The sequence below is a fragment of the Dendrobates tinctorius genome, unplaced genomic scaffold (genome assembly GCF_039654945.1).
Source record: "Dendrobates tinctorius isolate UK_male_01 unplaced genomic scaffold, ASM3965494v1 ptg000098l, whole genome shotgun sequence".
Taxonomy (NCBI): Eukaryota; Metazoa; Chordata; class Amphibia; order Anura; family Dendrobatidae; genus Dendrobates; species Dendrobates tinctorius.
In genome coordinates, this window is record NW_027361766.1 from 9,620,101 (window position 1) to 9,632,952 (window position 12,852).

The 12,852-nt window shown below is 40.2% G+C and overlaps 1 protein-coding gene across 3 annotated transcripts in view; it reads left to right on the forward strand.

Annotated features, from left to right (window-relative positions):
• CSDE1 (cold shock domain containing E1) overlaps positions 1–10,182 on the forward strand; it is a 59,527-nt gene extending 49,345 nt beyond the window's left edge. For all 3 annotated transcript variants that reach the window (XM_073587088.1, XM_073587090.1, XM_073587089.1), the window contains 9 exons: positions 756–863; positions 1,484–1,659; positions 1,738–1,850; positions 2,002–2,121; positions 2,583–2,669; positions 4,853–5,031; positions 5,769–5,932; positions 7,360–7,492; positions 8,733–10,182. In XM_073587088.1, coding sequence (XP_073443189.1) covers positions 756–863; positions 1,484–1,659; positions 1,738–1,850; positions 2,002–2,121; positions 2,583–2,669; positions 4,853–5,031; positions 5,769–5,932; positions 7,360–7,492; positions 8,733–8,780 — 1,128 coding nt within the window. In that variant the 3' untranslated portion in view covers positions 8,781–10,182. The remainder of the gene's footprint in view (positions 1–755; positions 864–1,483; positions 1,660–1,737; positions 1,851–2,001; positions 2,122–2,582; positions 2,670–4,852; positions 5,032–5,768; positions 5,933–7,359; positions 7,493–8,732) is intronic.
• The last annotated feature ends 2,670 nt before the right edge of the window (positions 10,183–12,852 follow it).

Consider the following 12,852-nt stretch of genomic DNA (forward strand, 5'->3'; position numbering starts at 1 on the left):
TTTGTTGGAAAAATTAAAATGTCCATTTTTTCCTTCCACATTGCTTTAGCTGCTGTGAAGCACCTGAAGGGTTAATAATCTTCTTGAATGTAGTTTTGAGTAGCTTGAGGGGTGCAGTTTTTAGAATGGTGTCACTTTTGGGTATTTTCTGCCATATAGACCCCTCAAAGTGACTTCAAATGTGAGGAGGTCCCTATAAAAAAAAAAAAAAAAAAAAAAAAAAGGCTTTGTAAATTTTGTTGTAAAAATGAGAAATCGCTGGTCAACTTTTAACCCTTATAACTTCCTAACAAAATTTGTTTCCAAAATTGTGCTGATGTAAAGTAGACATGTGGGAAATGTTATTTATTAACTATTTTTGTGTCACATAACTCTCTAGTTTAACGGAATAAAAATTCAAAATGTGAAAATTGCGAAATATTCGCCAAATTTCCATTTTTTTCACAAATGAATGCATAAATTATCGACCTAAATTTACTACTAACATGAAGCCCAATATGTCACGAAAAAACAATCTCAGAATCGCTAGGATCCGTTGAAGCGTTCCTGAGTTATTACCTCATAAAGGGATACTGGTCAGAATTGCTAAAAATGGCCAGGTCATTAAGGTCAAAATAGGCTGGGTCATGAAGGGGTTATGGAAGTGCATTTTTATTGTGGAATGGAGTAGACTAACAAGTAATCTATAGTTTTACTTGTTCTACAAAACTTTATTCATGGTTTAATGTATAAATGCAATGTATTCATTTCCATAGGAAGGGGAGGAAGGGATCATCTCGTATGAAGACTGTGGTATAAGACTTACAGTGTCTTACCACCTGAAAGATCTGGAAGGGTCCCCTCCTCCGCAAGTTGGAGACAAGGTAAGTTTCTTAAGGCGTTTTGCTGCTGTGTTATACAGATGTTTAACAGTGTCTCGCAAAGCTCCCCATGCTTCTACATAATGAGCCAAAGTCCTGGTGCACATTGTATAAATTAACCCCCACACTCCCCAAGGTTTGATTACTTGTGGATTTGAGGTGATGTGATGGCAGTTTTCCTTGTCCAACTGTGAAGTGCAGGTGGCTTTAAAAATGTATCACGCTATAGGGGTGCCAAATCGGTGAGGGGCTCTACACTATGCCGTAGATGCTACACTTGCTATTCACTTTGTTATAAAGAAAACTTCATCCTTGGCCATGTAACCCTTCAAATTCCATTCAGATTTTGTCCTTGAGTCTGCGCCATTCCCTTAACTTGGCATTATGGATTTTTCTGCTAAGCATGTAGCATCCGTGCCATAACCATGCTTGAAATGTCAAAGGATTCCTCTCGCACACTCCAAAGATCTACCAATAGGTTATTTAGCTTGTTACCCCCAATCGGGGACAGTGATGTGTGTAAAGCACTGAGGAATAATCTAATGGTGGCATTTCTATGCAGGTTAAAAGGAACATTGTGGCCTATCTGGACTAGTTTTTCACATCAGTGTTTCTTTCTTCAGGTAGAGTTCAGCATTTGTGAAACAAAAAGGACCGGTCAGCAGAGCGCAGTTACCATGAAAGTTCTCGGCCGGAGTGCCAACAGTAAAAGGTTTCATGGTTATGTGGCCACACTAAAAGATAACTTTGGATTCATTGAGACTGCAAATCACGATAAAGAAATCTTCTTTCACTACAGGTAAGTCTTACCCTGAAGGCTTACGCTGCTAATGTGTCCATTTGAACACTATAAAGGTTGCATTTCTTTTATCTCTAGTGAGTATTCTGGAGATGTGGATAAGCTTGAGCTAGGAGATAGGGTGGAGTACTGCTTGTCCAAAGGGAAAGGAAACAAGATCAGCGCGGAGAGGGTCACCAAGGTCCACCAAGGTAAGACTATATCTAGAGTCTTCATGCTGTTTTTGCTGTCTACCATTTTGTCTAATTTTGTATAGATATGACTAAAACAAAAAAACTTGCTCTCGTGGGCATCACTCTTGTCCAGGAATGGTCTGACTAATATTTTTCTCTTTTTCATTAGTTAACGGGTCAACTGATGAAGTTGATCCAATAGTGTACTGGGGTAAAGTAGTCCGACCCTTACGAAGTGTAGATCCAACACAGACTGAATACCAGGGTATGATAGAACTTCTAGAAGAGGGTAAGTGTCCATTACAGCTTCTGCTTGTTTGCGTTCAGAAGCTGCATGGTTTTTCTGACTTCTAGTAGTAAAGTCTCATTCACATTGTATCTTGATTTAGTTCCATCTTAGCCCCTAATACAGAGAAAATTTCTTTTTTTTTTTCTACAAAAAAAGTCTTTCTGCATGCCAAAAATGGTCTCAAGCTCTATGAAATTCCATATACAGGCTTTGTTCAATTGTATGCCCTAAAAATCCAGATTCCAAACTGAAGTCCATGTTTGTAATCTGTAATATTGAAGGAAAATGGAAATTCACACGAACTCCACAGCATAAAGAACAAGTGTTTTATGTCTTTAAATCACTCCCTTTCTTATTAGGCAAATTTGAATGAAGTATAATTATCAGCCTCTCTAAGTAGTTTACATAGCCTTTCTGGTTAAGAATTCAGCTATTTGTTATGTTTTTCTTTTTCACTATAGTAGTGGACAAACAAAAGATAGCAGAAGAGACTCCTGAACAAGCTGAGGAAGCAGAACCCGAAGCCAGCACTGAAACCAACAAGCAAGGTCAGTCTTCTTTCTCCCACTTTGCCGATCTTCTTCCTGAGTACAGGGTGTGATCCCCTAACGCATGAAGGTAACAGTTCCTGTGCCCCAAATTGAAGCAAACCTGGTAGCTTTTTGGGATAACGGGAACAGTCAAGTAAATGAGAACATATTATTCTTTTTGGACAGCACCTTTTAATGACTTTTGCAAGTGTTCGTATTTATACAGTGAGGTATGAGTTCAATAAAATGTCTTAAAATACCTGTAGAGAAAGTGTGGTTATTGGAGGGCATACTTCCTGCCTGATCTGTTACACATATCTTCCATTAATATAAGGTCATTATTGAAACGAAAAATAATTATCTAGTGATGAGCGAGTATGCTCGTTGCTTGGGTGATCTCCAAGTATTTGGAAGTGGTCGGAGATTTAGTTTGTCGTTGCAGCTGCATGATTTGCGGCTACTTGACAGCCTGAATACATATGGGAATTCCCTAACAAACAGGCATGTGTTCAGGCTGTCAAGGAGCCGCAAATCGTGCAGCTGCAACGACAAACTAAATATCCGAGCACTTCCAAATACTTGGAGATCACCCAAGCAACGAGCTTACTCGCTCATCACCATATTATCGCATCAATTTAACTAATTAAAGGGGTTGCTACTTGGACAACCTACTCTCATACTCTTGTTTCCCCTGGTAAAGTAAAATCAAATCTCAAATAGCTTAAATTTTTTATTTTTCTATATAGTTAACGTTCCTATGAAGTATATGAAATTGAAAAAGAGAAGTGCCAAGACCAAGGTGCAACACTGTTGCTAAGAACAATACTTTTGAGTACATTTAAAAAAATAAAAAAAAAATCAGTCAAAGCAGATGCCAAAAAATTCAGATACAGACTCAAGAAAATTGGTGGGTGAGCTAGTTGAAAATATCCATGAATGAATATAGCAAGTTATGTATTGCCATAGGGTTAGTTTATTAATGCCCATAGCAATGAATATAGCGCATTTAAGTATAAAGCATTTCTGGTATAGCAATGTAATGCAGGTATCCCAGAATAAGTAAGGCTCTATAGCGGTGAATCTATACAGGGGATTACGTAACGTATACTCACAAGAAATCACAAGTACATGGACAAAGCTAATGTGAAACACCTGTCCGGGTCTGTTGATGGCTGATCTGATCATATTGTACTTGTGATTTCTTATGCGTTTACTTCATGCAATCCCCTGTAAAGATCTACTACTGACTCCTATTGTGCCTTACTAATTCAGAAATCCTTTATACTTAAATGCTATGTTCATTTCTATGGGCATTAATGAACTAACCCTATGGTAAGTCCTCCCCCACCAATTGTCTTTGTCTGTACCTGTATTTATGGCATCTACTTTGATTATATTGTATGATAAAAAAAAATGTATAATAAAAGAAGCGATCCAGCTGAGTGCTCTGGTGACTTATTGAATGCTGTTCAGACAACAGAACGTTGTTTACGCATTTCTGGCTAGACGCCCTTAATCATAACTGATGATTAAGGGTGTCTAGCCAGAAACGCGTAAACAACGTTCTGTTGTCTGAACAGCATTCAATAAGTCACCAGAGCACTCGGCTGGATCGCTTCTTCTTTTATTATTGTTGTGCGATCAGGGCAGGGCCGGATCCGAGTCTGAGGTGCGGTGAGGTCAGACGTGGGTGAGCTGGACTTCTATACAAATAAAAAAAAAATGTGTTTAATAAAATTATTCTTAACAGTGTTGCACCTTTTGGTCCCGGCAGCTCTTCTTCTTTTTTTTTTTTTTTTTTTTATTCCCCCTTGTAAAAGAATAAAACGTCTCCTCTCCTCCGGCGCAGTTCCAGTGGTGACTGCTCTTTTTCCTGGGGTTTGTGTAACATTGTCACGTGATCCCTATGGCTAATTGGACCTGGCTTCACTCTCCACCTTCGGACAAATCTCATACGTTGGAGGAGGGCAGCAGCTCTGACTTCCTATTGATGTATGTAATACTTCCAGGCCGGGGAGAGTGGAGCCAGCGGATTGGTTCCAGGGATCTCGTGACATAAGTGATATCCCCTGGATAGCCAGTCCCAAGTAGTGGACAACAACACCCTTTAAGCAGCTGTATTTTTGGACTCGCACCAATCGCAGTTGTTGGCTGCCTAATAAAATATTGTACAGATGCTAACCTTTTTTATATTGTCTCAGGTAGCATGAAAGGACGCCTTTTTCCCTTTGGCATCGTTGGAATGGTAAATAAAGCCGATTGTCTACAGAAAGGTGAAACCGTCAAGTTCCAGCTCTGCGTTCTAAGCCAGAATGGGCAGACCATGGCCTGCAACATTGAGCCTCTCCGCCGTGGTACTGTTGAGTGTGTTAAAGATCAGGTGAATATCCATTTTCTCCTCCATAAACTCAGATAATAGCGTAGTCTATAATATTGATGGCTCTTTAGACAGACTCTTATTTTGGTTACCTTTGGGCTGCACAGAATTTTACCTAATTGACCTCTCCAATTTAAGAGATGTGGCTAGTTGCCCATCTGTGGATTGCAGCTATCACTTGTATCAAACATGTTCCACTACCGTCTTCAAGTAGCACAGGCAAAATTGCCACAAGTCGCTACATGATGGCTTGAAAACTCTTCCGCATCCTGTGGAAGTCGCGATTTTTACATGTGGTTGTTCTGTGCATTTGCTGCAGATTTCAAAACGCTACATTATTCTTTGCAGATTTTGCGATGAAATCTGACTTGTAATTGAGAAATTCTGCCCCATCATGGCTAGCCCATACCATTTTACACATGTATGGCCTAACGGCGTGAGCCTTCTAGCAATTGTGAAACATGGGCCAATTCTCTGTTGGTGATAAGTGAGACATCCTTATTTTATTATGCCTTTAATACCAGGGCACTGTTAGCAAAGCATAAGATACAATCAGAAAAACTAAAATCAAATTGACCGAGGGCCCTTCCTGCAAATGCTGACCATTTACGGGGCAGGAGGTAACAAATGCTAGCTTTACTGTAATCTTTCACTTAAACATTTTTTGAATGCAGGAATGTGATGCGTTAATGCAATTTTGACTTTTTTTTTTTTTTCTAACGCTCATATTTTTGTTTTAGTTTGGGTTCATAAACTATGAAATTGGTGACAGCAAGAAACTCTTCTTCCATGTAAAAGAGATACAAGATGGAGTGGAGCTACAGGCTGGGGACGAGGTGGAGTTCTCTGTTATTCTAAATCAGAGAACTGGGAAATGCAGTGGCTGTAATGTCACACTGATCAGGTAAATTATTATTATTATGCATTTATATCGCGCCATTTATTCCATGGCGCTTTACATGTGAAAAGGGTAAATATAGACAAGTATAATAAACATGTGTAAGACAAGGGACACACAAGTACATAAGGAGAGGCTCAGTCTACAGGGTTGGGTGAGGATACAGTAGGAGAGGTCGTGCGGTGGTTCAGTAGACCGAGGATCATTGCAGGCTGTGGGCTTGTTGGAACAGGTGGGTCTTCAGATTCTTCTTGAAGGTTTCCGTTGATGGTGCGAGTCTGATGTGTTGCGGCAGAGAGTTCCAGAGTATGGGGGAAGCACTGGAGAAGTCTTGTATGCGGTTGTGGGAAGAAGAGATGAGGAGGGAGTAGAGAAGGATATCTTGAGATGATTGAAGGTTGCGTGCGGGTAGGTACCTAGAGACCATGTCACAGATGAATGGAGGAGACGGGTATTGGATGGCTTTGTATGTCATGGTTAGGGTTTTGAATTGGAGCCTCTGGGCAATAGGAAGCCAGTGAAGGGCCTGGCATAGGGGGGAGGCTGGGGAATAGCGAGGAGACAGGTGGATTAGTCGGGCAGCAGAGTGTAGGATGGACTGGAGCGCAGCCAGAGTGCTAGAGGGGAGGCTAGAGAGTAGGAGGTTGCAGTAGTTGAGGCGGGAGATAAGAGCATGCACTAGTGTTTTTGTGGTTTCGTGGTTGAGGAATGAGTGGATCCAGCAAATATCTGAGTTTGAGGCGGCGGGAGGAGGCGAGGGCTTGGATATGTGGTCTGAAAGAGAGCGCAGAGTCGAGGATCACCCCAAGGCACCGAGCGTGCGGGACTGCAGAAAGAAAGCAGCCATTGACATTGATGGAAAAGTCTGGTGGAGGGGTAGAGTGAGATGGGGGGAAAGATGATGAATTCTGTTTTGTCTATGTTCAGTTTGAGAAAGCGAGCAGAGAAGAAGGCTGAGATAGCAGACAGACATTGTGGGATTTCAGTCAGTAAGGAGGCGAGGTTGGGTCCAGATAGGTAGATCTGCGTGTTATTGGCATAGAGGTGATACTGCAAACCGTAGGATTCTATGAGCTGTCCCAAGCCAAAGGTGTAGATGGAGAATAGTAGGGGTCCTAGGAAAGAGGTAAATGGTAACTCATGAGTCCTACATGTTGTAAGTGATGGTGTACAAGGGTTCAAGAAGGCTAGATGTACCTGGGGACACATTCAAGTTGTCTGACAATGCAGCCATTGTTATAACCCCCAAAGTTGATCTCTTCCTTCAGGGGTCTTCTGTACATATGTCAAAGTTGGGGGGGAGAAAGCAGTGTTGGCATTCACTGGGTGACATTGCAAGGTCTGATTAACATGTATATTTGGGTGTCTTTAAAACTTTGGCATCAAATCACTTAAACATTTAAACACCTGAATATTTTGTCTTCCTTTTGCAGTAAAGGCCCTGAGCTGGTGGCAGCTCCTCGCCCAGATAGATTAGTGAGTCGTCTAAAGAGCATAACATTGGATGACTCCAGTGCACCCCGTCTCATAGTCGTGCGTCAGCCAAGAGGCCCAGATAACACAAAGGTAAGTTTGTTTGCTACGTTCAATTGTCCTTCAGATCTTAATTTAACTGTAAAAGCCAATTACATATAGTTACAGGAGTTCAATTATTACACCCTTTTTATCATTTAAATTCTTTATAACCCACAATGTTATCTGTAGTGAGCAAATTATTCAGGTTTTTTTTTTAAAAAAAAAAAAGAAAAGCTGTTAGTGTCTGCCATTACTTCCTCCTGTGGTTGGGCATTCCACACTGCTCTAATTGTAAAGAACCCTTTCTATGTAGCTGCCAGAGCTGCCTTCTCCCCCTTCCATAATGAGTGCCCCCTGGTCCTTAGTATGGTCTTTTGGAAGGAGTAAGTCATGTGCCAGTCCTTTCTACTAACCATACACTCTTATACATGTGAATGAGACCTTAAACAGACCCTACATTTCCAACCTTTCCTCATATGAGCTGCCTTCCATACCTTGTAGTAATCTAAAAAAAGGAGAAACATAGGAGTGTTTAAAAAGTGCAAAAAATTCTTTATTAGCACATGAAACATTAGACAATATAACATTTATTAAAAGTGCAAATGAGAACACACAGTAATGGCACTCAGCAATGTATAAGTTACGAATATTCCGTTACGGTATGATTATTTCTTCTGGTAAGGTGCGCCATGTAATTTAGCGCTGCCCTTGTGAAATGTTACGTCTAGTAAAAAGTAATAAACGTATCCAACATCCAATGTCAACGGTCCTTAATATATGAAAAGTCGATACAATTCCAAAGGCACAGTCACAAGGTCAGGCGCAAAAAAATTGTCACACAAAATTATCATATAAAGCCATCCTATGTATATGCAGTAATGTAAACATGGGTCATCTTGCCAATTGCAGAGGCACACCACAAGACAAATAAACAACCCCGACACGTGTTTCGCCCACTAAATCGCCATGCTTCCTCAAGGGGAGGTGTTGTATGGTTTCCTTGTAATAGTCTAGTGGCCTGCCTCTGAACTGACTCTAACTTCTGAATATCCTTTTTGAAAATCATTTTAGTTTAAAACCTAAACTAGTACTAAATATTAATCAGCTACAGAAAATCTGCGTTTCATTGATAGTGTTAATTCTTTGCCGTTTTTCAAAAATTAAGGGATTTAGTCTCTACATCAAAAAGCAGCAAAGATATTAAAATGATGTATTGAAACACCAGTTGTATAATAAAGTTGAATATAAAGATTTATTTTTTCCCTAATTGCTTTCCTCATTGCTTTCACAGGGATTCGGCATAGAGCGAAAGATCCGTCAAGCTGGTGTCATCGACTAATTTACTTTTATTTTTTTGCTTTTGTTTTTTCCCCATCTGGTAAAGCACATTACCTAATCAAGTATGATCAAATCGCAGGATATTTTTGAAGAGCAAAATCTATTTGCACCCCCAAGAAAATGTGTTTCTGGTAGTTACATCCGTTTTAAAAAAAAATAAAAATAAATATACATTAAATAAATTCCATCTTGCACTCGTCAGGAAAATCCTGAACAAATCCTTTTTAAATTATGCACATTTGCAAGTGAGGAGTTAAGATGGACCCTTTGTGTTCTTTTTTTTTTTTTTTTTTTTTTTTAAGAAGCTTGATTTGAGTTTTGCATCTTAAAGTAACATTTTTTTTCACTCACCCACTCCCATCTTCCCCTTTCATATCAAATATAATATTTCATAAATTTACCCTTCAAAGCTTTGTACTTGATACTGTTTAGTATATATTCTACCTCCGATAGTTGCAAACTTTGATTTTATTTTCTCTTCCCATCTGTCAGAGGACCACATAGTAATGGTGGAATATATTCTATTCAGCCACTCATTTTCTCCATCTAACGACAGCCAAATGTTTTGTTTTTGTTTTTTTTTTATATATATATATCAGATTTGAATATTTTAATTCAAATGTATGAACGAAAGCTGTTAGATTCTAAAAGCATTTTATTTGCTTTTTTTTTTTTTTTTTTTTTTTTTTTTTAAGCAAGTGACTTTGGAAATGCAGATATCTGCAAAGGTGACATGTGCCATCAGTGTGAAGGTTAAAAAAAAAAAAAGATTTGAAAACGCACAGGTTTTTTTTTTTTTTTTTGTTGTGTTCTTGCTGCTAAGACACAGCAGCTACAAAATGTAGAAATTCAAAAGGAAGAAAATGTGCCTGAACTGTGTGATTAATTTCTATTTTTCTTTTTTTTTTTTTTCTTTTTTTATCCTTCGTTCCTTAAAGATTACAGGAACTACTCATTATACGGTTAATAATTGCATTGCTGTATGCATCAAGGTAAATAAAAACTTGGTACCTTTTTTACCTGCCACCTGAGGCGGGCTGCTCATTCAACCATGGGTAGTCTGCTTTTTTTTTTTTTTTTTTTTTTTTTTTTTTTTTTTTTCTTTCTTCTTTGTCCTTGCCTGTTAGGTAATTTATTTCCTAAGTGTTAGGAAGGTCAATAACCTTTTTTTTTTTCTGGGTTGATGGAAGTTATTGGCGTTTGTTCCTTCTTCCTTTTCTTTCTTTCTCTTCTTTTTTTTTTTTTTTTTTTTTTTTAAGCCTTTCCCTTCACTGCTCTTTTTCATTTCTGGTAACTTATGTTGAAGACTTCTTACATTTGTAAAAACAACTTGGCTCTGATATTTTTTTTTTTTTCTGTTTAATGGCAAAAAATGAAAAATAGAATAAAGTTTTACCAATTAATTTTGAAATAATGTCTTCCTTTTGGTGATAGACTTTAAACTGAAAATAGTATTCTCATTTCTCTATCACTTCATTGGGGGACAAGGGAACCATGGGTGTATGCTGCTGCCACTAGGAGGCTGACAACTATGCACATAAAGGTTAGCTCCTCCTCTGCAGTATACACCCCATCGACTGGTGCTAAGTTGATCAGTTTCAGCTTGGTGTCAGTAGGAGGTGGACACAGGTCTCTGGAGACCCGTATTTACATAATGTGCGTTGTTGCTTTTCAGGTTTCTGGAGGGTTACAGTGTGAATAGTCACTAATGTACTCCTACGTAGAGACTGAGTACGGCGTGTACTGCCATCCCGTATCCTCATAAGTCTGTTCGGCAGGACCCCAACCCCATAACACTGTAGCCGGGCATACCTTTTTTTTTTTTTTTGGGACAGGCCCCGCTCCAGGGGGCACGAGATCCATTGCTCCAGGGGGAGATCTGCGCTTTAATGGATATCTGGTTTACTTTGCTTTGGGTCTTTACTGCAGCTGGTTCCTGGCGCTTTGTTTGCGCCACTGCAGGAACCTCTGCGCCGCTATAGAGACCATCTGCGCCCCCCCCCCCCACCCTGGTCCTGGCTTCTCTCGGGCCTAGTTACAGTGCTGGCTCCGCCCTCTTCCCCTCAGCCTTTCTGTCACTCTCCCTGTCATCTTCCTGCGTGCGGTGTTAGGCTCCACCCACTACTTGGCCTCCACAGTCGCCTGGAGCCGCTGCCATCTTGCTCACCCCCCCCGACCCTGCGCTTAGTTCCGCCCCTCTTCCGGCTGCTGAGAGCGGGATTCTAAGCAGCACGCGCTCTCACCGGCCGGGTCCCCTTATAGACGCCATCTTGTGGCTAGTGCAACCGGACGGCTCTTTCACTCAGAAGATCTGCATGCTTGCCTGGTCCTGCGCTCGGCTCATCACTAGGGTGCCAAGGAAAAATGAATTTTCCAATTCGTAAGCTTTACCCCTCAAATTTGTTCCTTTTGGCATAAAGATTCACCATGTAAAATATGTTGACATTTAATTTAGATTTACCACTTGTTCAAGTATATATTATATACAGTTAGGTCCATATATATTTGGACAGAGACAACATTTTTCTAATTTTGGTTCTAGACATTACCACAATGAATTTTAAACAAAACAATTCAGATGCAGTTGAAGTTCAGACTTTCAGCTTTCATTTGAGGGTATCCACATTAAAATTGGATGAAGGGTTTAGGAGTTTCAGCTCCTTAACGTGCCACCTTGTTTTTAAAGGGACCAAAAGTAATTGGACAGATTAAATAATTGTAAATAAAATGTTCATTTCTAGTACTTGGTTTAAAACTCTTTGTTGGCAATGACTGCCAGAAGTCTTGAACTCGTGGACATCACCAGATGCTGTTTCCTCCTTTTTGATGCTCTGCCAGGCCTTCACTGCAGTGGTTTTCAGTTGCTGTTTGTGGGCCTTTCTGTCTGAAGTTTAGTCTTTAACAAGTGAAATGCATGCTCAATTGGGTTGAGATCAGGTGACTGACTTGGCCATTCAAGAATATTCCACTTCTTTGCTTTAATGAACTCCTGGGTTGCTTTGGTCGTCATTTCATACTACAGATGGACAATGACCCAAAGCAAAGCCAATCAGTTTGGCTGCATTTGGCTGGATCTGAGCACACAGTATGGCTCTGAATACCTCCAGAATTCATTCAGCTGCTTCTGTCCTGTGTCACATCATCAATAAACACTAGTGACCCAGTGCCACTGGCAGCCATGTATGCCCAAGCCATCACACTGCCTCCGCCGTGTTTTACAGATGATGTGGTATGCTTTGGATCATGAGCTGTACCATGCCTTCGCCATACTTTTCTCTTTCCATCATTATGGTAGAGGTAGATCTTCGTTTCATCTGTCCAAAGAATGTTCCTCCAGAACTGTGCTGGCTTTTTTGATGTTTTTTTTAGCAAAGTCCAGACTAGCCTTTTAATTCTTGATGCTTATGAGTGGCTTGCACTGTCCAGTGAACCCTCTGTATTTACTCTCATGCAGTCTTCTCTTTATGGTAGATTTGGATATTGATACGCCTACCTCCTGGAGAGTGTTGTTCACTTGGTTGGTTGTTGTGAAGGGGTTTCTCTTCACTATGGAGATTATTCTGCGATCATCCACCACTGTTGTCTTCTGTTGGCGCCCAGGTCTTTTTGCATTGATGAGTTCCAGTGCTTTCTTTCGCAGGATGTACCAAACTGTAGATTTTGCCACTCCTAATGTTGTAGCAATTTCTTGGATGGGTTTTTTCTGTTTTTGCAGCTTAAGGATGGCTTGTTTCACCTGCATGGAGAGCTCCTTTGACTGCATGCTTCCTTCACAGCAAAACCTTCCAAATGCAAGCACCACACCTCAAATCAACTCCAGGCCTTTTATCTGTTTAATTGAGAATGACATAGCAAAGGGATTGCCCACACCTGTCCATGAAATAGCCTTGGCGTCAATTGTCCAATTACTTTTGGTCCCTTAAAAACAGGGTGACACATGTTAAGGAGCTGAAACTCCTAAACCCTTCATCCAATTTTAATGTGGATACCTGCAAATGAAAGCTGAAAGCCTGAACTTCAACTGCATCTGAATTGTTTTGTTTACCACAATGAATTTTAATGTCTAGAACCAA